The 24,317-nt window shown below is 31.3% G+C and overlaps 1 protein-coding gene across 10 annotated transcripts in view; it reads right to left on the bottom strand.

Annotated features, from left to right (window-relative positions):
• Positions 1–4,716: 4,716 nt before the first annotated feature.
• Positions 4,717–24,317, bottom strand: part of LOC107436894 (zinc finger protein rotund) — a 318,292-nt gene continuing 298,691 nt past the window's right edge. For 4 of the 10 annotated variants that reach the window (XM_071184141.1, XM_071184138.1, XM_071184142.1 and 1 more), the window contains 3 exons: positions 19,052–19,187; positions 16,407–16,592; positions 4,717–5,230 (listed from right to left, as the gene is read on the bottom strand). In XM_071184141.1, the coding sequence (XP_071040242.1) occupies positions 4,821–5,230; positions 16,407–16,592; positions 19,052–19,187 (732 nt within the window). In that variant the 3' untranslated portion in view covers positions 4,717–4,820. Of the gene's footprint in view, positions 5,231–16,406; positions 16,593–19,051; positions 19,191–24,317 lie in introns of all 10 variants that reach the window. The other 6 variants (XM_071184140.1, XM_071184137.1, XM_071184135.1 and 3 more) reach the window with 3 other exon arrangements.

Below are 24,317 nucleotides of genomic sequence, written 5' to 3' on the forward strand. Positions count from 1 at the left end.
CCAGAGGCTCATATTTTTTTAATTCTTTTTTTGACAAGTATTTAAAAAATAAATATAATGTGATTATAATATTACACTTATGGTAAGCAAGATTTTCTTTATTCATTAAGTAAATTTTGTAACACAAATAAGAACATTTTTCACCCCAAATTTTCAAAACTTAATTACCATAGTGTTTTTCTTTAAGTCAGTAATTGCTTACTTGCAAATTTTGAAACACAATATATTTGATTACAATGCACTTAAATTTTAATTTTTTTTTTACTGAAATTGGATATACAAAAGATTGCATTTATCATTTTATTTTCTTGTATACAAAATGCAATATTTATTAGTTAAGCCATAACATAATGAGTAATTGATTGTATATTTTATTGGTTACCCTACTAGTTCAGATTACTTTTTTAATAAATGTATCTAGTTTAAAATTAAAAGCTCTTCATAAATTGGTTACTAAAGCATGTTTTACATTGATGTTTAAAAAAAAAGTTGCAATAAAGATTATAACATCATTAATATACTAAAAAATATAAACTAACAATATTAAAGGTTAAAAAATTATCCAAAAAGAATATCTGTAATCGATGAATATTAACTGATATTAGTTAATTTCAATGTTACCTAAAATTTTTATCAAGAATCAGTAAGTTATTAAAAAGATACATTTAAGCTTAAAAATTATTTTCGCAATTGCATACAGTCGCATTCTTTCAGATAGGAATATGATATGCAATTAACTAAACAAGTTACATGCGTTTAATGCATACTCCTTAGACATTTTTTGCACATGATCATCAAATTTTTTCCTTAATTTTAATGGAATAAAAGATCAACAAATACATACATAAAAAATTAAAACAGCTTAAAATATTTAAAAATAACATCAACTGAAGACACTTCAACCTGCACTAAACAAACATGTTTCGTGATTTTCGTTGAAAAAAAATCTGATCTTATAATATTTAGAGTGCAGGAACTTTTGAAATTGGCATGCAAACTTTTGTAATTCTAAAAAAGTGTTTCTCAACTTAATTATTGTGAATTTGTTTTTAGTAACAGTTTATGAGCCATAAACAAGTTGGGTTAATGTTTTGAAGGTAAATAATGAAATTGAAAGTACATGATAATTTAACAGTAATTTATTAAACTTACAATAAACCATTAAAAAATATTATAATCAGTGCACATAGCTTGTGTTATTTTCATATAATGAGAACATTGAAATATTGCAGAGATAAAAAACTAAGTTTAAAATTATTAAATTAATTATTTAAAATTAAAGCTTTATTAATTGAAATAATTAGAAATACATTTCAGTTTTTACTTATAGTTCCTTTTATAAATGTAAAATTTTTTTCACATTTTTAATGAAACAAAAAATTTAATATAATAAAAAGAAATCAATTAGGAGTTAAAGGTCACGGTTTTGTTGTTAAAAAACTAAAATGTTGAGAAACACTATTTGTTGATTGGTTATTGTACAACCAATCAAGTTATTATGGCCTGAAACAGCGTCAAGCATAAAATTGTATACAGTAATAAAAATTTTTACAATTGCAATAAGTAAAAAAAAAACAATACCATGACAACACCAAAGAGATTCTGGTGACGATACGATGACAAAATGCTGCTTTGAAAATTATTTTCGAAGACTCAAAATATATTAATTGTTGCTGTGAAATTTGCAAGTAATCTAATAAAATTTCAACAGGAATAAGAATATATTGCAAATTTCTCGAAACTAATTAAATTATTGGAATTGCTTCATTGTTATAATATGAAAATGAATTTCATCATTTCATTGGATGTAAATTACAGTTTAAAAAAATGCTACCTCATTCATTACAATTTTTGTATGTTTAGATTTCAACAACTGAACTAAAAGTTTAGAGCATACTATTGGTTTTTTTAAAAGGAAAGAAAATTTTATTTAAGATTTCAATAAAAATTATGAAAGGGTCATATTAGAAATAATGCTTAGAAATATTTAAGCTGTTAGAAAATAAATTTATCTGGAAAAATATTCATGTACAATGTATTAGAAAATTGAGCAAATAAGCAAAATATTCAATATTAGAAGCTAGAATTATGAGAGGTTCATATTAGAAATGATATTTAGATATACTTAAGCCGTTAGAAAATAAATGCACCAGGAAAAATATTCATATACAATCTATTAGAAAATTAAGCAAATAAGCAAAATATTCATAATTTAGCTGTTAGAAGATAAACTTATCAGGAAAAATTGTATTATTTACGGTAATTTAAGATATTTAACTTGAATATTTTAACAAATGAGCTTTAAAAAGAAAGTTAAAATTTAATTTAAAGTTTCAATATTAGAAGCTAGAATTATGAGATGTTCATATTAGAAATAATATTTAGATATACTTAAGCCGTCAGAAAATAAATGTATCAGGAAAAATATTCATATACAATGCATTAGAAAATTAGGTAAATAAGCAAAATATTCATATTTTAGCTGTTAGATTAAAACCTTAATATTTAAGATATTCGAATTTTAATTAACTAATATTTAGGGATATTTCAACTATTTTAAAATAACCTTATCTTGGCGGAATATTCTTATTTAGGCTATTTATTCGAAGATTCAATACTTAGTTCTCTGACAGTATGAAGCAAATATATGATAATATTTACATCATGAGTGAAATATCTATACTAATACTGTAAAAGGTTCACCAGAGAACTATTTTCTACAAAACTTTTTACTATAGAGATATATGGTAGCCATGTATGTGGGAAATAAAGAGAAAAAAATGACGGCTATGAAATCGGAGATGCGTGATATAGCACCATTTGAGACATAGCATAGATGAAACGTGTGTCATCATTACATTGTCCAAATAAGGTAATGTTTGATGCAAACATTGAGATATAGCTATTTATTTATTCAGTGAACTTGTTACGAAACAGCTAAGAGAAACAGTTTGTGATGCTCCAAGCTTTTTTTCTTAAATGCGCAATAACTTCGATTAATATAACTTAATATTGTTGTAAAAACACTTCTTTTGTAAAAATAATTTAAAGACAAAAATAAACTCCTTCACTACCAGCACTACAGCCGATTGTCAGCCATGGCTGTCTTAAGCAGCTTTGTCCATCGCGATCTATCGGACGCCATTACTCTCCATCTCACACTCTTCAGACACTTTTCTATATTATCTAAACATCTTCTGTGTGGTCAACCTCTTTTTCCTTCTTGCTTGTGAAATTTTTTGTTTTACTGGGTCATTTTTATAGATGCGACCAAATAGAATTTTAATATAATTCACCATAATTGGTTCTCTGAATTTGTTGTATAACTCAAAGTTGTACTTTATTGCTCGCATATTATTCAGCGTTACTGCACCAAAAATACTTCTCAGAAACTTTAGTTCAAATATAAGAACTCTATCTACTTCTGACGTATTCATTCCCAAAAACTCACTTCCATATAAAAATATTGGTCCTCCTAAGGTCTTATATAGTTATAATTTTTTCTCTACTCAATGATATAAACAGTCCTCTTAATCTGAAGTAGCATCTATTTGAGAGATTTATTCACTTTAAGAAAACAAATAGCTGCTTATCTATCTGCTGAAATAGCTGCTTATCTATTTGGTCATTCTGCAGAGATAGAAGATGCAGCTTTTTGAAGATTTAACTTAGACATAAGCGTTGTTTTACTAGCTAAATTTTTATTGCTTTTATGTTTAAAAAAATATATTAGAAAAAATTTTAAAGTTACAAAATAACTGCACAAATATAATTTCGTATCTAATAATTTCGTATCAATTCTGTTACTTCTTTTTGCGTTAGAAGTTAGAACGTTTAATTTTATTGTCAGCTGATTCTTAGATATTATTATTTCTTTAAAACTTATCATAAACATTTAGCTCAATTTAACAGAAAACAACAACAAAATAATCTCATAAAACAAATTTTTGTATACCAATATTGATGTTTTGCATTTTTGTAATAATAGGCGATGTAATATTTCTATTAAATGCAAGCAATGTTTAGATTATAATTAAAAATATTTTATTCTGTTTTCGATGGAAATTTATAAATGGTGTTATGAGTAATATTCTAAACTTTTTATAGATAATTATTGTTGTTTTTACAGATACTATCTCAGCAACATAAGTTTCATTTCCCTCTTCACCTATTTCTTTTACAAATGAAATAGCAATAATTCTTAATATGACATTAAAATCTTTTGTATCAACATAACCATGTTTAATAAAACTTTTACTCCCCCTAGAAAGGATATTATTTTTTTATAATGGGCTGCAAATGTTAACTTATTATAAAACTATCTTTGAAGAATCTTTATAACATCGAAATACGTTGAGATATTTGGTATTGTCCACATTATACAAATGCAGCAACACATTTCTATAAGTAAGAGTAAAAAAAAAATTCATAATCTTTACATGCTTAAAAGGATATACATATACATTATATAAACAATTTAAGGTATGCTTCATTTTACATCGATATCGTCACTAGAATCAAACAAAGATAAACAAACTAAAATGAAAGGGAAATAAAAACAAATCAGTCTATGAGAATAAAAAGGCTTTCATATCGCCTGATGTTAGTAAATAATGTCGTACAGAACAACTGAAAAAGTCATGAGCTAAATTTACCAATAATTGTCATAAAGTTTTTAACATATATTACAAATATATGTCAAATATCGTACAGGAATTTTCTTTCTTTTATATCGTGTCCGATTTATATAACTTTAAAATGGCAGCACAGTATATATGTATATATATATACATGCTTGGCGATTAAACGTCCAATTTTCGTTAATGTAGCATGTTCGTGTAGTGCTGTTGCTGCTGCGGTTGTAAGGAGTTGTCTGATTTGGCGGTGGGTGGGCTATTGTTGAGATCCGTTTCAGAATCGGAGCTACAACAGTTGCTGCTGTTGCTATTGTTGCTACCAAGACGTTGTTGCTGCTGCTGTTGTGGCTGTGGCTGCTGTTGTTGTTGTGGCTGCTGTTGAGGTGGTGGCATGCCTCCCATCATATTGGAGCACTGCTGTTGCAAGTGGGCATGGTGCTGTTGCTCAGCAGAGGAGGAGGGTGGCATACCAGAACCAGATGGGTCACTTGGATCCTTCATTCTCCGTTCGGCAGCAGCACGGCTCAGAAGATACTGAGCAGCGAACTGATGTCTTGGGTCGGTGCGCATGGCTTCCATATGGTGCAGGAGTCCTGGAAAAAAAAACACATTTTTAAAATCAGTCCAGGATTAAACTAAAAAGATAGGTAGCATGAACTATGACATAGTGCATAATTTCTGCTAACTTAATAAGTTATTAAAGGGAATTACGTATCAGTGAAAGTTTAGTCTTTCTATGAGACGCAAATTGGTTAAAACGTATATTTTTATTTCCTTGGTTTGATTGTTAGCGTCGAATTAAAGCCACATTTTCAGAATTTTCCTTCTAATATTACGGTAAAATTACAATAATGAAATCAACCAAGTATTAGAGGGACTGGAAAGTAACGTCGTTTCGGCGCATTAAATATTCGTTTGTCTTAAAAACCAATTCCTTTTTTTTCCAATCCATTTCGATTCATTTTCGATCCGGCATTGAAAGGTTGTTGCTAACGAGGGTGAATACATTATTGATTAAAAATAAAAGCTTGATCACAAATGCACCGAAATGACATTATTTTCCGGTCCCCCTATTTCTTATGAATATTCCAATGTAGGATTGGATAATCGTATAAAGCTAAACACTGGGGCGCTAAGGGTTGAAATTCTTCGTTAGACTTCCGGGTATTACTTCCGACTTACAACTTCATAGCCTTGGAATTTTGAACCCAATCCAGAAGACAAGGGAACTCCTGGATCAAGTATTGGGAGAAATTTACCTTTGTGGAGGATTTTTCGATGGAACTAACCTGCATTTAGGCTGAATGGAGAGGAAAACCGGGATAAAGTCCTACGGTTAGCCTAACGGCAAAGTGACTCGAACCCAAGATCCGTCTACCACTGAAGATATTTTACGTCACCACTGTGGTTGTTGCGAGCCGGGTGCGGAATTCGAAAGGACCAACCGAAGAGAACCCGGTTCAACTCATTGGACGGCGAGAGCTCCACCCTTTAAGCCACCACGGATACACAAATACAGTCAAATAAGATACTCAAAACATAGTAAACCTTACGCTTTATTTACGTTGTGATATAAATTTTACTCAAATTTATTTATGGCTGACGGACGACCTTTCAGAATTTATAAATTACAAAAAACTCTTATGAATGGTAAAATTGAGAGTCAATTCAAATCCAAATCACAATAATAAAACTTCCATGAATATCAAGCCATGATCACATGAAATATCAAGCCATGAAATATTAACCACATGAAATATCAAGCCATGATCACACACCGTCTCGTAAACATAATACAAGAGGAGGGATAAACTAGAATTGTCCTATATTTCCTTCGGTTTTAGGAGTCTTGTAATTGTTTACACTCAGTCACTCATAGGTAAACTTATGACATTTCAATATCACTTGGTCCCTTGCCTTAATTTAAAAATGGTCAATGATAAAAAAGAGAAATCAAAATTCATGTTAAACAGTATAAAACTACAATTTCAAAGGAAAATTACGCAATGTAGCAGAAATTCCACATGAAAACTGAAACCAATAGCAAATTGTAAACAAGAAGAAACAATGGGAAAAAAAGCTGACATCGTCAGGGCCTACCAGCCCCGGAAGATATAAAAATAGTACAAAATATTTTCTATCGAGAGAGCAAGACAAATGTCTAAAATGTGCTCTCTCCGTTCCCTTTTGCAAGAAGTCCAGGAAAGGAGAAAAAAGAGAATATAAAATAGAAAAACAAAATATAAAAGTAAAATTAATACAAAATACATAAACTAATAATAAAAGAAAAAGAAATTTCAAAAAACCTACTTAAAAACATATTCAATTGCTAAAAATTGTTTGGTTTGTGATTTTCTGAGTGTGGTGTACTTCTGGTTTTGGCAATGGAATATGCTTTTAAGTAGGTTTTTTGAAATTTCCTTTCCTTTTATAATTAGTTTATGTATTTTGTATTCTCTTTTCTTTTATTTCAAGAATAGGACTTCAGCCACACACACGTCACAGCCCGTTTTACAGGGAGTACCCATTAATTCCTCCACCGATCGTAATTTTGACCTAAACCAGAAAACGATCAATCTCCAATTCAATACCCCCAGAGAAATGATTTGTTATGGGAACACGGAGGACTTTATGATCCGACAGATTTAACGTGCAGTCACCATTTACTACAGTCCGGCGAGAATCGAACACACGACCTCTCGGACATGGGACCAACGCCCTACCAACTAGGTTATCCTAGCCTCGATCAATTCTACAGGGTAGCATAGGAAAATTTAAAAATAACTTAAAGTAAAAGTAACCAAATAAATGGTTTTAATGCCATGCTCTAAGGTATCATAATAAAATTACTGAATTTTATCAAATTTTGTAACAGATTAAACTATATGTTATTGTTAATTTTACTAAAATCATTACCGAAACGCTCCGGTAAAAATGACCGCGCTCTTTTGTTTTCCCTTAGAGCCAGAAACACTATGAACTTTACCATATTTGGGTAATAACATACTTTATTTGCTCAGAGCAGTATGTCACTAATGTTTTTACAACAAAATCTCACATACTGTCTCCTTAATTCTTAAAGATGTGCTAAATCAAGCATTTAAGAGTTTCCATTACAGACTTTGAATGCTAACACCCTTATAAAGCACATCTTTTCGACATCATCTTTAAGGCACTGTCATCACATTTAATTACGCTTTTTTGTGACTAGCATGCTATTTTCATATCTGTGCTTGCAACAGTTAATCACAACTGTTAGGCCTATTTTTCACACAGCGCATTTTATGCTAATGTTGAAAATAGCGCAAAATGTCAATTTAAAGAAAGGACACGCCTTTGCATAATTGAAAAGTATTTTTTGATCTAGTTTTTTTTTTAAAAAAAGGCTATACCAACCCTGCATTATCTAGGCTCAAAAATTTTGCAAAGTGGGAGAATTATACATTGATTTCGATAACACTGGGGAACAAATTTTGTTTTGGTTCTTTTCTGTTGCACGAGATTTTTTTTTAACAGATACTTGATACTCGCTGATTTCAAATCTGGAATCGATTTCTTTAAAAAAATGACATTTTAAATCTATTTTTGTCGAAAGATACAAGTTTAAAAAGTTATATATAACATGGAGTCAGATAAATGTTGCAACACACTTCTAGGGGAGTTGCAGCACATCATTAGAATTAAAATTGTATAGAAACCCATGCCCAGAAATGTCATCATACGCCGCTAGAGGCGATACCATATTATGAACTGTTTCTTCGCACGCTTTTGAAAAGGTCATAACAGGGAAAGCTCCTCTAGCCGCGTACGACGACTTTTTAGGCATCGAATTCTATGCAATTTAAATCCTAATACTGTGCCCTAATTCCCTAAGAAATTTGTCGCAAACTTTTATGTGATCCACTGTCATATTATATTAATTTCGTTTCCCTCGAAATATGGTCCACTGAGACGCCAAGGACGATTAATTTTAAATAAAGCCTATTTTATAAAATAAGTACAAATAAGTTAATAAGTACAAATAAGTTAATAATACAAATAAGTAAAATAAGTTACAACTCTTAATGAAAATTAAACATTTTGTATTTACAATTTAAAAAAATAATTAGATTTTAAACTCATATTCTGCAAGGCAATAATATAATTTATGAAAAAGCTTAAAAAATTTATACAAATACAAATTTAAGATAGGAAATTATGTTGCATATTTTAATAATTATTTTTCAAAATAAACAATCCTGTTAATAAAAGAAAAAAAAGTTAAAACCTGAAACTAAGGATTAGAGTGAAAAAAAATTATATCAAAACAAGAGTCACAAAGTAAAGTGCTAATCCATCAAGCTTATTTCTAAAAATATAATCATATTAGGAAAACCATTTAAAATTTTCTTTTTAATATAAATAAAAAATTAGTTCAATAGCTTACTTCTTGATTAGATTATATTTATAACAAAGAATTCCACTTTAAAATATTTTACAGGAAAAATTTTATTTTCTAGGCTCGTGGAGATGTTTAAAAAAATATATATTGCTTTATTAATCTCATCAAAGCAAATAAAAATGCAATTTAACACTCTTGAATCAATATGAATTTAATTAATTTTTATTTATTTATCTTTTGTTTGCTAAAAGTTCATAGAAAGATAATAAAGTGTGTGCAATAAAAATATTGATTCAAAATACAGATAAATTAATTAAGAATTAAAATATTCAAAATAATAACTATCAAATGTATAAATAAAATTAATATGTAAAAAAACTAATAATTGAGATTATTTTTTTATCAAATCGATTTTTATTTAATATAACGATTATATTATTTGAATTTGTATAAACTTAAATAATATGTAACAACATACAGCAAGGTCTAATTACAATAAAAGTTAAAAAAAATAAATAAATAAAAACAACGATTTATCAATTTCCTTAGAAGCTACTGGTTTATAAGTTAAAATATTGAATAAATAAAAAAAAAGAGTTTTTATTGAATATCTGTTTAGCACTAGAAAGACCGAAACTTAGTATATAGTATATACTATATACCTACGTTGCCAAAAGCAGTCAAAATGACTGAATTGTGAAAGAATACCTAATGTGTAAAGAAATTTGTTTAAAATTAATTTTTAATACTTTTTATATTATTTACAGTTTCATAACAAGTTATTAGTAAATATTAATAATGGGAAAATTATATGTTGCACAAAAAGTCACAAAATTCTACGAAATTGCGTCACTTTATACATAATTGTTTTTCTAATTTAAATTAAAAAAAAGTCAAAATGACTTCCTTAGGCAATCTAGTGTTAATATAATTTAAGGGTTTAGGGTGGAAAAATTATAAACTACATTTTCATATTATTTAGGCCAGCGATTTTTGAAGATTATTCCACGTGAAAAGCATTAAGATTTTGTGTATCATGCTATTGTCTTTCCATCTAATGCTATTATTTATTGGTATCTTTCTAAAAACAATACTAAGAAACGGTATGCTGTAAAAAGAGAGATCTAATCCCAGACTTCCTTTCAATAATATTCACTGTCTGATAACAAATTTAAAAAAACATCTTCAGGGACTCTTTCCGCGAGGAACTCAAAAATCGCCAATAAACCATGGCTAAAACAGATTCTCGATGTCCCTCAGTGGCCAAGGATGAAATCTGTAGCCATATTTCGACACGATTGCTTAAATAAACATCTACGTCACCTCAACGTGGTTCCTAATATTTTTTGTACTTTGTGCGATCTCCAAGAAGAGATGGACCTGTCCGATCTGTTTAGCTCTTCCTCGGACATCAATCTAGGAACTCTACAGGACTGCTCGCTCTCATTTATAGACTTATTGTTATCATTTTGATTTTCAATTGTCTTCTAATGTGCCATTGGAAATAAAATTAAAAAAACTTTAGTAGGCATTCATAATGATTCTGAAACTAATAATAGTCAAATTTGAAAACCCTATGTATTCAAAATTGAATCAGCATTTTTGAGTAAAATGGTCTCAAAAGTGATGTGAGGGGAGAAATATGCGAGAGAGATGATTGTTGACTGCCAACAAGATTCGAACCCAGGATCTCTCGTTTCGTAGTAGGATGCTCTAATCAGGGTGAGTTAGGGGGCCTTATACACTATCTACCAATAAGTATTTGGGCACCTATGCAAATGACTATATCTGTGGTCCTGAGATGCGTCACGCCCTCCGCCGGTATATATCGCGTAGGGAACAACATCGGCATTAGTCCCATGTAAGATGCCAAGCAGTTCGGAGCTCTCTGATTGCGAAAAAGGTATTATTGTTGAGTATCACAAATATGGCCGATCCTTAAGGGACATATCTAGCTAGCTGAATTACCCAAAATCGACAGTGGCTTATGTGATTAAGAAGGGGAAGGTGAGCGGTGAGTGTCGGAATGTGGCCCGAGTCGGAAGACCAACGAAACTGGGAGATAGAAACCGACGGATGTTGTCCAGAGCCGCACCCAGCAGATGGCCCACATACTCCAGGAGTTTCAAAAGGCATCAGGGAGTGTTGTTTCAAATAATACCATCCATAAGGAAGCACATCTGCTTGGTTTTCATGGTCGTGCTGCTGCCCATAAGTCTTTGATCACAAAATCCAACCGCGCTGCTCGGTTAATGTGATGCAAAGCACATCGAAATTAGACAGTAGATCAGTGGAAAGCGGTTCTATGGAACTACGAATCAAGGTTCACCCTCTGCCGTGCGGATGGCAGGGTCTGGGTCTAACGTATGACTGGAGAACGTCTCCTGCCAGAATGCATTGCGCCAACAGTCAAGTTCGGCGGAGGTGGAATTATGGTCTGGGGGCGCTTCTCACGGTATGGATTGCACCCTTGGTCCCTATTCATGGTAAGCTCAACGTAGATGCCTACTGCACTATTTTGTTTGACAATGTGCTTCCTACGTTGCGGCAGTTTTACGGGGTGGGTCCCTGTTACTTCCAGAACGACTATGTCAGCTGTCATGTTGCGAGGGTCACCAAGGCTTGGTATGGTGCCAATGAGGTTAATCGAATGGACTGGCCTGCCCAGAGCCCAGACCTGAACCCTATCAAGAACCTCTGGGACGAGTTGGATAGCCGAATTAAGGGGTGTACTACCCGTCCAAAATCGGTGAAGGAGACGAGTGGAAGAAAATACCACTAGCCGTCACACATGGACTTGTGGGAAGTATGCCCCGGAAGGTTCATGCTTTAATTGCCTGTCGTAGAGGTTCTACCAACTATTGATTACGAATAAAGTTTGTTTTTCTTTTCAATCACACGTGTCCAAATATTTATTGGTAGTGGCCGTCACACGCATCATGACATACATTCCATTTATTATAAGTTTTTAAGAAAAAGCAAAATAAGCAAAAAGTGAAATTAAAATTATTAATCTTCTGTGCTACGAAGCTATAACGAATATATTTTAGAAAATTGCAACTCTTTGTACCATTGAAATTGGAAATTAATATGTCATGATGTGTCATTGCGGAGGATATTATATAAAGCTTCCTAACTTGGGTTCGGGAGTAAGACTAAGGCGGGTAAAGCATCCTACTGCGAACCGGGTGGTCATTGGTTCGAATCCTGTCGGCAAGAAACGAGGATCTTTCTTACACTCTATGCGATTTGCTCAAATATTGAATCCAATCCAGAAGACAAGGGAACTCCTGGATCAAGTATAGGGAGAAATTTGCCTTCGTGGAGAACTTTTGATGGAACTAACCCGCATTTGCGTTACACGGACAGAAAGACCACGAGAACCTCCCACGATTAGCCTGACGACAAGGAGACTCTACCCACGATCTGTCTACCACTGAGGATATTTCACGTCAGTACTGTGATCGGTGCACGCCGGATGCGGATTCATATCGACCAACCATCGTCGGGATTTAAACCCGGTTCACTTTATTGGAAAGCGAACGCTCTATCCCCTGAGCCATCACAGCTCTAGTATATGCTGTTTGAATTTTGAATACACAGGGTTTTTAAATTCGACTATTATTTGTTTTGAAGTCATTTTGACACATTTTTGCTCAATTTTTTTACGGCGCACCTTATATTATATAATTCCGCTATAATTAATATATTATAATTTATTTCAGTTATATTTATGTCCTAATTTTCACATGTTTATAATATTTAGCTTAGATATATGATCTTGACTCTATACATAATCATATTTATTATTTATATCTTCTAAATGAAAAAAAGTAAGATTTGAAATGGTTAACGTTATCAATCTCAAATATTTCTGCGGACAACTATTTGTTAACCAGATCCCCAGAAGATTACACGTCACTTGACTAATAATGTCAGTTAATTCATCATAGTTACATATGCAAGACAAAGTTTCACGTCACCTTAAACCTGGTTATGAGCTTACTATAGTAAAAAGAATTCTCGTAGGATAATAAATCGATATTAATCTGAAAAAAAATATCGCACAATTTGTCCAATCCTCATAAATCTCATTAAACAGACTTTCCTGCTTTTATCTGTTTTGGGGTAAAACAGTTATTTTTTGTTACAATTAATGATATAATTACTTTATTTATGTAAATCAGATTACAACAAGCAATTTGTTTTGTTATTATAATGTAAATAAAAACTATTACATTTAGTTAATCAACTGGCGTTAATAAATTGAAAAATATACTAATTATCGATATCGATATGTATCGTATACGATATCGATCGATATCGTACAGTGCGCTAAAAAAACGGACCACCCTGAATAACTTTTGACCTCGGATCTTCACGTTCTAGGACTCGTTCTTAATGGTTTGAAGGGATGACCTCAAATATGCAAATTAATTAGCGCAGACAATATTTTAAGCCACGAAATCAGACACAAAAACGTACTTTCTGTGAATAAAACATCTTTCTACTTAATCTAAACTAGATCTCCGAATTTACCTTATTTTTTCTCCAAGGGATTCGGACTTCTGACCCCAAAAATACAGGGGGTAGCCGCAATTTGGCAAATATGGTCTCAATAGTTTTGTCAGGAAAGCGGTCCAAAGTTTGAACCCCTTAATATTAATTTTACTTTCGGCGTATTTCGCCATATCTCGAGAATTTTATAAGCGAATTTAAAAAATATTTCTAAAAATTATGAAATTCATTTATCTAAAGATACTTCCATGCAAATGTTAGTCAATCGTAAATGTTAATCAATATTTATTATTTCTTACTAATTTATTAAATAATTATAGAAAATTTTTTGAATTGCAAGGTAAACATTTTTTTACATTTTAAAGTGCATGGCAAAATACAAACTTTGAGCGAAATTCATTGAATAGTTATTGAGAAATAGAATTTTTTAAAAAAGTAGCATATTTAAAATTCGATTTCTCAATAACTATTGCACCGATTTCGCACAAATTTTGTTTTTTGCCATGCGAAATTACATAATTTAAAATTATATAAAAAATTGTATACCTTACAATTCAAAATGTTTTCGACTTTTATTAAATAAAATAAATACTTACTATAAGTTTACTGTGACCATCTAATTATCTTTGGATAAATGAGTTTTATAATTGTGTGTACATTTTTTTCACTTTGCTTAAAAAGTCCTATAGATATGGCAAAATAAGCAAAAAGTAAAATTAACATTAAGGGGTCCAAATTTTTGATCGCTCTCCTGACCAAACTATTGGGACAATATTTCTCAGCTTGCGGCTACCCCCTATGTTTCAGGGGTAATCTGAATGCGTAAAAAAAAAGGTTTCTTTATTCGGTTTGTTCCTTCAAAAGTATGTTTTTGTGTCTGATTTCGTAACTTAAAACATCTTCTGTTCTAAATAATTATCACATTTGTCATCACCTCCTCGAACCATTAAGATTGAGTCCTAGAACGTGAAGATCCGATCATTACATCAAAAGTTATTCAGAGTGGTGTGTTTTCTGGCGCACCGTATAAGACGTTTGCTTGAGCCAATAAAAGTCATCCTGAATAACTATTGTTCTAAATATCGGATTTTCACGTGCTAGTGTCACTCGAAATGGTTCATAAAGGTTGAGCTTAAATATGCTAATCAGTTTTAGTGTTAACTATTAATTAAGTTAGGTAATCTTACTTTTTCTGACAATTTCGATTTTTAACCATCAGAATATTGAGGGTAACTGCAATCAGACAAATAGAACCCCAACAGAGAGCGATAGAAAATTTGGACCCCTAACATTAATTTCACATTTTGAGTATTCAAAGAGCAAGAAAAAAAATATCAGTGAGTTGCAATTCTCTGCCATAAGCTGATAATAATAATTTTAAATTATAATTCTTGTGAATAGCAATTTCGTTAGACACCACGTTTTCATTACTCATCAAGAAAAAGAGTATTCATGGTAACAAATTGATGTATTTTGGTGGAATATAAACAAGCAAAAATGTGAGATTTAGCACATTCACGTATCATTTAGCATATTCACGAACATGCCGGGCTCAAAGTGAATGTGTTTAATTTCAGATTCTACTTACAAGGTAATGTAATTGCAAGAATAATAGAGCGGGATTCAAGGATAAAAAGATCATGTATTTCTGAGGATCACGCAATGGAATGCATGGATAAAATGATTATGTATTTTCAAGGCTCATGTATGGGATTCACGGAAAAAAGATTTATATAAGTATCATGAATTTTCAAGGCTCATATAAAGGGTGCATGGAAAAAAGGATCACGTAATTCTAAGGAATATATAATGGCATGCATACATAAAAGAATCATGTAAGGATAATGTATTTCCATGGATTATGCAATGGCGGATGTATGGTAAAAAGGATAATATATTTCCAAGGATTATGTAATGGGATGCATGAAAAAAAGGATCATGTAAAGATGATAATGCATTTTTAAGAATCATATAATGAGATGCATGGATAAGAGTACTTCCAAGGATCATGTAATGGGATGAATGGATAAAATATAACGTGATTCGAAGAATCATGCAAAGGGAAGTTCAGATAAAAGAATAATGTATTTTCAAGGATCATGTAATGGGATGTATGGAAAAAAAAGATAATATATTTCCAAGGATTGTGCAATGGGATGTATGGTAAAAAGGATAATATATTTCCAATGATTATGTAATGGGATGCATAAAAAAAGGATCATGTAAAGATGATAATGTATTTTTAAGAATCATATAATGAGATGCATAGATCAGAGGATAATGTACTTCCAAGGATCATGCAATGGGATGAATGGATAAAAGATAACCCGATTCCAATAATCATGCAAAGGGACGCTCAGATAAAAGAATTATGTATTTTCAAGGATCATGTAATGGGATGTATGGAACAAAAAGATAATATATTTCCAAGGATTATGCAATGGGATTTATGGTAAAAAGGATAATATATTTCCAATGATTATGTAATGGTATGCATGAAAAAAAGGATCATGCAAAGGTGATAATGCATTTTTAAGAATCATATAATGAGATGCATAGATAAGAGGATAAGAGTACTTCCAAGGATCATGTAATGGGATGAATGGATAAAAGATAACGCGATTCCAAGAATCATGCAAAGGGACGCTCAGATAAAAGAATAATGTATTTTCAAGGATCATGTAATGGGATGGAAGGAAAAAAGCGTTATGTAAGGTTCATGTAATGGGATGCAAGTATAAAAGCGTTATGTAAGGATCATGTAATGGGATGCAAGGATAAAAGGATCATGTAATGGGATGCATTGATAAAAAAGATGATGTAAGGATCATATAGAAGAAACTATATCACAAGGAGTGCATGGTACTTACCAGCCTCTTGTGTGAAGACGGTGTTGCAGACGGTGCAAGGCCACATTCTGAGGGGAGGGCCTTGCAAGCCTGCTGCCATGGTAGCGGCCGGATCCTGGTGGGATGCAATATGCTTCCTCAAAGATCCTTCGTTCACATACGTTTTACCGCACAGCGGACACTGGTGGCTGCTGGTTCTTCTTTTACCTGCGTCAACAGATTTATGCAATCTTCAATACACAAACTCTCTTTTGTATACTAATGAAGTTTAAACAATGTTCACAAACTATAAGTTTTCAGAAGAGAAAAAAATATCGGAGATGACGAGTTTAGATCGTTTAACACCCTTTTAAGGACCGAGTTAGCCTGGTTGGTAGCGTACTGAACTCGCGTTCATGAGAACGGGAGTTCAAATCCAGCCGGCCGAAGTGTAGCAAATAGGCACTGATGCACGTTAAATCTGTTGGGTCACAAAGTCCTCCATGTTCTCATAACAAATTATACCCCTGGGAGTACTGAATTGGAGATTGATCGTTCTCTGGTTCAGGTCAAAATTACGATGTGTGGATGAATGAATGAATGGGCCCACCCTATAAACGGGTGTGACGTATGGGTGTGGCAGAAGTCGAATTCTTGGTCATAGATGGCGCCACAGGAAAACAAGAGCAATCGCACACCTTGCTGCTTTAATGGCCTACGTCAACAGCAACTCCCCTTTAAGAACCATTGTATTTGAAAGGGAACCATTCAAGCTTGTTAATATTTTTACTTTTTGCATAGTAACGATTTTGTAAGATTTTTACTTACTGATGATAAGGTTTCGACTTAAAGAAGATGGATTTGTAAATTCCCTTTCCGGAAAAACTTCGATATTGAAAGAGAAGAAATAAAAACAAAAGAAAGTGATGTGAAATTTTAGGAAAAAAGTTAGGTGAAAAACATGAGTGTAAAAAACGGAAATATAATTAAAATCATGTAATAAAATAGTTAAAATCAGTTTTATAAAAAAAAAGCTATAACATTCAACGGGAATATAACCATTATCTAGTGAGAGCTAGGATGCCAACGATGTCTACTTTCATCTACCAAAAGGTACTCCTAGATAAAATCGAGTTAACATGTTTCATGAAAATCAAAATCCCAAGGTTCATAATCAAGGTGCATGGATTTGCTTAATTCGCAGTTGAGGGTGTTTTGAGGTTGATAGAAATCTACCTTAGAGAGGTTGTTTTGAGGTTGAGATAAATCTATCTTAGAGCAACCAGCTTAGAGAGGTTGTTTTGAGGTTGAGATAAATCTACCTTAGAGCAACCAGCTTAGAGAGGTTGTTTTGAGGCGTACAGATTAATTTTTCTACTCTTCAAGCAAATAAGCATAGTTGTGGTGTGAACAATTTCCCCCGATTTCATGCACAAATGATGTTCAGCAATAGTATTAGGTTTATTTTATGAGGCGTAAATGAGGTTTAAATTAAGTTTTATATAAAAGGGTGCAAACCATAACCTAATTTTCCATTCCAGATGCATTTTGTTTCAGCTCTCGACGTCAAAAACTTATTTTTGTAAGTTTCAGGATTACGAAGTAGGGAAGCAATCCTGCAATAACATGTTTGTATTTCTTTAGGATTTGAGATGTCATGGTTTACTGCAAGATTACCTCAACTTACTTTTCTCTAAGCTAATGGAGGTAAGACAAAATTTGTCATGGAAAGTTTCTCCCGCGTTATATCGGGAGAAACTTTGCGTGTACGGTATTAAATTAAACGAGATACGTGCTATTTACAATGACCCTATTGATTGAGTATCTAAATTGAGTATAGGTTGACTATTCGCGGTTTCTCAAGAGACAGGGAGTTTGCCTTTCAATCAGATGCTCAGGTTAAAATCCCAGTGTTGATACTGGTCGATACGAGTTCAACTCCCGGCTGCTCGCACTGACCACAGTACTGAACTAAAATATCTTCAGTGGCAAACAGATCATGGGTTAGAATTCCTTTGCCATCAGGCTAACAGTGGGAGGTTTTCTTCTCTCTGCAAAGCAAATGCGGGTTAGTTAGATCAAAAAGACCTCCATAAAGGCTACTTTGTCCCAATGCTTGATTAAGGAGTTCCTTTGACTTCTGGGTCGGGTTCAAACTTACAAGGAAATGAACATTGATAGTAGTAAACTTAGAATTAAGACGGCTGTTCTACGACTGTTGTAAAATAAAATAAAACGACATTGAGAGCCACGATGGCTCAGGGGATAAAGCTTACGCCTTCCAATGAGGTTGCTAGGTTCAAATCACAGCGTTGACTGGTCGGTACGAATTTTGTTCCCGGTTCGCATCGAACACAATGCTGATGTAAAATATCCTCAGTGGTAGACGAATCAAGGTTTGGGGTCCCCTTGGTGCCAGGCTAACCGTGAAAAGTTTTTCGTTCCATGTAACGCAAATACATGTTATTTCCATCAAAAAGTCCTCCTCGAAAGCTAGTTTGTCCCATTGCTTGATGCAGGTATTCTCCTGTCTTCTGTGTTTGGTTCAAAATTACTAGGCTACTGAGTTGGATATTCATAGTTGTCAACTCAGAACTGGAACCGGGGTTGAAAGCAACACCAGTTATAAAATAAAAACAAAATGAACCTATTGAGGTCAGAATTTCAAGATGGCACAGAAAACTTACTGGTGGTGGACATTCCTAGGTTGTTGCCGCTCTTGTGCATAATCTGCATGTGTTCCATCAATAGGTCTGAATTGACGAAGCTCTTATGGCACATAGGACACACTTGAGCGAATGGGTTTGAGATTAGGGCCACGTGCTGCTGCAACAAAAACACTTGGATCAAACAATGGAAAAGGATTATGAATTGAGCATGGAATATTTAACCAATATATCAAATTTAAATGGTTTGATAATAATATTTTACACTAAGTGTCCGAAAAGTGTGTATGAAAAGCGGCAAAATATCTTGAGAAATAAACATATCACATCAAACATACATACATATATATACATGAAATAATTTAGTAATAAACATGAATTTATAATTAAATTGTGTAATAGAAATACATTAAAAAATTTTTTTGTTGCAACAGTTCAATAATCAAGCTGAATTTATTTATGAATAATTTTATAGAATTACACAAACATATTCATTCAACAATAATACATTTGTCTCTACTATTCAATTGTTTAAAATAACATTAAATAATTGTTTTGCGCAACAATTTGATATAAAATCTGAATTCATTATTGAATTGTTAAAACGAATTACATTAAAAAATTATCTTTACGTAAAAACCCAATAATAAATCCGAATTTATTATAGGATTGTTTAATGGAATTACATCATGAATTTTTTAAAGCAACAGTTCAGTAAAAATTAAAAAAATATTTCTACACAACAAGTCAGTCAGCAATTCAATGAAAAATTATAAATTTCTTGATGAATTGTTTAAAAGAATTACATAAAAAAATAGTTTTAATCAATAATTTGGAAATGAATCAGAAATTTATCATTGAATCGTATAATAGAATTACATAAACAATTTAGTTACTTTTTAAGGAAATTACAAATTACTCAAGTTATTTAAGCTTTTACACAAACTATCTTTTAATGTTTTGTTATAAAATAAAATTTTAGAGTATAAAAAGGATAGGAAAATAATTCTTGTTCTAGAATGAAAATAAGACACATATATTTTATCATATATATTATTCATATAAAATAAATCTATTTAATAAATTTTATAACACAAAAGAGTGTAATGCAGGCATTTCAAAAATGCTTATAAATTTATCATACGTCAAAAAGCCGGACCCAAATTTACATAATATTAAAGCCAAAGTTATAAATGTACTTTAAAATTTATTCATTAAACTAAGGGCACGAAATTTTGATCTGAATACCAATCTGAATTTTTCAGGTCAGTCAAAATCTCGAACTGAATTTATCGTCTGATTTTTTTCAGAGTTTCAAATTTTGAGCAGAATGTATCGTCTGCTACTTTTTTTTAATCATAATCTGGACACCAGATATCGCTTTATTTATTTATTATTCACAAAATCTCGACACCAGGGAAGATCCTGGCCTTTTGTCTAGAATTTGACTACTTCTAGACGATAGAAAAATGAGCTGAGAGATGCTTCTATTTGGCGATGGCGATGAACTGAGACAGACACCTAATCTCACATCTGAAACGTGACTTGGTTAAAGAAAAAGAATTCATGAAGTTCCTTAAACTAGATACACGTTAAGTTAGATTTCAACCGTCGCACTTTCGAATACTATTTATGTACAATTTCCAGAAACAATATTGCTAGCGGTTATTTTTACAAGGTTATTTTTTTACATATTATCTTAATTTGACTTTCTGATGTAGTCACCGTGAACTAGAAAGAAGAGAAAGTAAAGGATTATATCTTTTTAACGTATTTATATGACTATTATTATTAACATCAATTTTATATGAAAAATAGGTACGCAGAGAAATTGCATTATTTATATATTTAAATGGGGGAAATATGTAATTGCTCCTAAACAAGGTCCTATTTTCTTTTAAAATATACATTTTTATGTTTTGCACTTTACCAAAGCTTGTGCTTTTGAATTTAGAAAAAGAAAGTTTATAAACCAATGGTTAAATATTGCTCTCAGAAAAATTGGTTGAAATTTGAACCAAAATATCGGTTTACTGAACCATAACATCATGCAATTTCGCTGTCTTTCTTAATCTTTCTAATATCATGCAAATTCGCCGTCATCTTTAAAAGGTTTGTAAAATGAACCATGTTTTGGTTCAGATTAACTATTTTCAAAATTGCAAAATTCGAGAAGGATTGATTTGAAGCAAAATATGGTTCAATTTCACACCGTATTAAAGTTCCAATTAAATTGAACCATAATATGGCTCAATGGGGGACTCAAAACTCCCAACAAAATAGGTGATTGCAAATGATTGAGTTCGTTCCGAAGTAAGTAAAAATAAATTAAGCGTAATTAGTAAAATAACGTGGCCAAAAAATCATTGTGGAGAAGTACTACGAATAATGAAATTAACTAATACTGAAATTTCAAAAACCATATTTTTCCGAATTCCGAAAACCACATACCGAAAACCATTTTCTCTAATATATCATCCTGAGATTCAGCGTCTAATATATTGAACAACATTTGGAACAATTTTATCACTAAAGCAAATAAAAAGTACTTTGTAAAAGCAAAAGTACTTTATTACATTATATTCCGAAAACCATATTCCCTAGTATATCTTACTTTGCTTCAGCGTCTAATATATTAAACAACATTTGGTACAATTTTATCACTTAACAAAAAAAAAGTACTTTGTAAAAGTAAAAGTACTTCCTGAAAGTACTTTGTATTTCATTTCATTCCGAAAACCAAATTCTTTAGTATCTCTTCCTGAAATCCAGCGTCTAATATGTTGAACAAAATTTTGTACAATTTTATCACTTAAATAACATTTTATGATTCTTTTTTAGTCTGTATGCGTTTGAAAAACGATTGTCTATGCAAAAATATAATATAGATGTGTCATCTTTTGTCAGAATTTTAATTATAACAAAAAATTATAAGAATGGTAAGAAATTAGATTCAAGAAATCTTTTAAATCTTTTGGACAGTCTTATGACAGAAAAAATATCTTATTATTATTTGAATCATGCAAATTTTGTTCCATGACCAAAATGTGAAGAAATACACATTGTGAAAAAATACATGAAATATGTAAAAAGTGCTAAAAACTAAAATTTCTATTTCCATATAATAATTAAAATAACTAAATAAAATAAAATTTTATTAATTGAATTTTAAAAAAAATATTTTATCGCGTTTAAGAGTTTATTTTTTTCTAATATTTATCTTTCTATGTAAAAATCGCATCTTCTTGATTTAAAAAAAAAAAAAAAATCAAATTTTCATTGCATTTAAAAGTTTACTTTCTTCTGCTTATTTCTAAATAAAATTTGCATACTTTTGATTAAACTCGAAAAATCGATTTTTATCGTATTTATAAGTTTATTTTCTTCTACAATAGATATTTCGAAGTAAAAGTCGCATTTCAACGATTGAGCTAAAAAAAAAAATCGATTTTTCTTGTATTTATAAGTTTATTTTCTTCTAAGCTTTATATTTCGAAGTAAAAATTGCATCTTCTCGATTGAACTCGAAAAATCGGGTTTTATCGCATTTATGTTTACTTTCTTCTATGCTTCATATTTCGAAGTAAAAATTGCTTCTTCTCAATTGAACTCGAAAAATCAATTTTTATGGCATATCAAAGTTTTCTTTCTTCAACACTACATATTTCTAAGTACATAAGTCTAGTTCTCGATATGTTTCTAAGTATATAAAAGTATAAATAAGTAAAAGTACATAAGTATAAGTATATATAAGTGGATAAAGTATTTATACTAAGTTCTCGAAAAATCGAGTTTTATCGCATTTATGTTTACTTTCTTCTAAGCTTCATATTTCGAAGTAAAAATAGCATCTTGGATTTTCGATTGATGATGTGATTGAACTCGAAAAATCAATTTTTATCGCAAATCAAAGTTCTCTTTCATCAACACTACATATTTTTTTAGTAAAAATCGCAATTTTTACTATTATTTAAAACTCTGGTTTCAAAAAAATATGCTAGGATCAAATCGACCCAAAAACCTAACCTTTTCTTAAGGCCAAAGGTGTTTTAAATGATACCAGCGAAGGTAAAAGTTTAATTACCAAAAAAAAAGGAAGTTAAAAGACAGCGATAAACAAATTTGTAAACCAATCCAAAAAGATGTAAACAAACAATTTCTAAATGACTTACAACCAATTACTGCTTTTTTCCTTGATCAAACAGCCAATCAATGCTTCGACCTACATTTTTTGATGGTTTGCATAAAGGGATTAATAAGTTACGATGACCACACCTGGGAGCGATATCCTTCATTTAAGAAGACAACTGTGAATTCCCGATTTTTTTTGAGACGTAGTCTAGACAGTGAGTGGATGAACTGCAGAATTTGATAAATGAAGGAAGGTAGGGACGGGGGGGGGGGGGNGGGGGGGGGGGGGGGGGGGGGGTAGGTTACCTAAACCACTTTAGAAGAATTAAAAGGAGTAGAAATAGTTAAGGAAAAAAAAATGAAACAATATGTAGAGTATGCACCTTTTTCGAAAAAAAAAAATATTTTAAAGAAACTTTAATTTGTTTTTAAATTTCTTCTCATGTCTGTTTAAAGCTTGATTGGTTTCAAATACGTTCATAAAAACAGCTTAAAAATCTATTTAAACATTGAAAAAAGCTTTTAAATGAGGACAAATAAAATAAAAGTTAGATTATATTTCGTTTATTAATTTTTCTGCTATTTTTCAAAAAAAAAAAAATTAAAAATAAAAATGTAGGAAAATGGCTTAGAAATACTTAATGGGTTTTTATAATTAAAGAAGAAGAATTCTAGAAAATTCTTTATTTTTTTTAAAAATAAATTAAGAATGATTTCAAAATAAAATAAGTTATTATTCCCACTCTAACCCAAAATGCGCGACGAACAGGTTTTTCTGCGTCATACGTCACTCTGCCGCGAAGCAACATTTACAGAGTTCGTTGAAAAAGAGAGTAAGAATCTAGTTAATTTACGAGATAGTCGTAAAAATGTTGTTATTTTTATATCCTCTGCACTTTTTGCTATTTTTGGCTCTAAATATGTCTTGTTTAGTTTTTTGAATGACAAAATTAATTAGATAACTTTATCTGCGAAGAATTTTAAATTCCATCTCAAAGATTAAAACAAAAACAAAATGGTGCACCAAAAAAGCACTGTTTTAATATCGTTTTAACATATATGCATGGCTGCCAACATGGAGAGGAAAAAAAACCAGTATATTTTACGAAATAATATAAACTAGGAGGCTCCGCCCCTCATTGTGGAGAAGTACTAC

This window comes from Parasteatoda tepidariorum, chromosome 8 (genome assembly GCF_043381705.1).
Source record: "Parasteatoda tepidariorum isolate YZ-2023 chromosome 8, CAS_Ptep_4.0, whole genome shotgun sequence".
Taxonomy (NCBI): domain Eukaryota; kingdom Metazoa; phylum Arthropoda; class Arachnida; order Araneae; family Theridiidae; genus Parasteatoda; species Parasteatoda tepidariorum.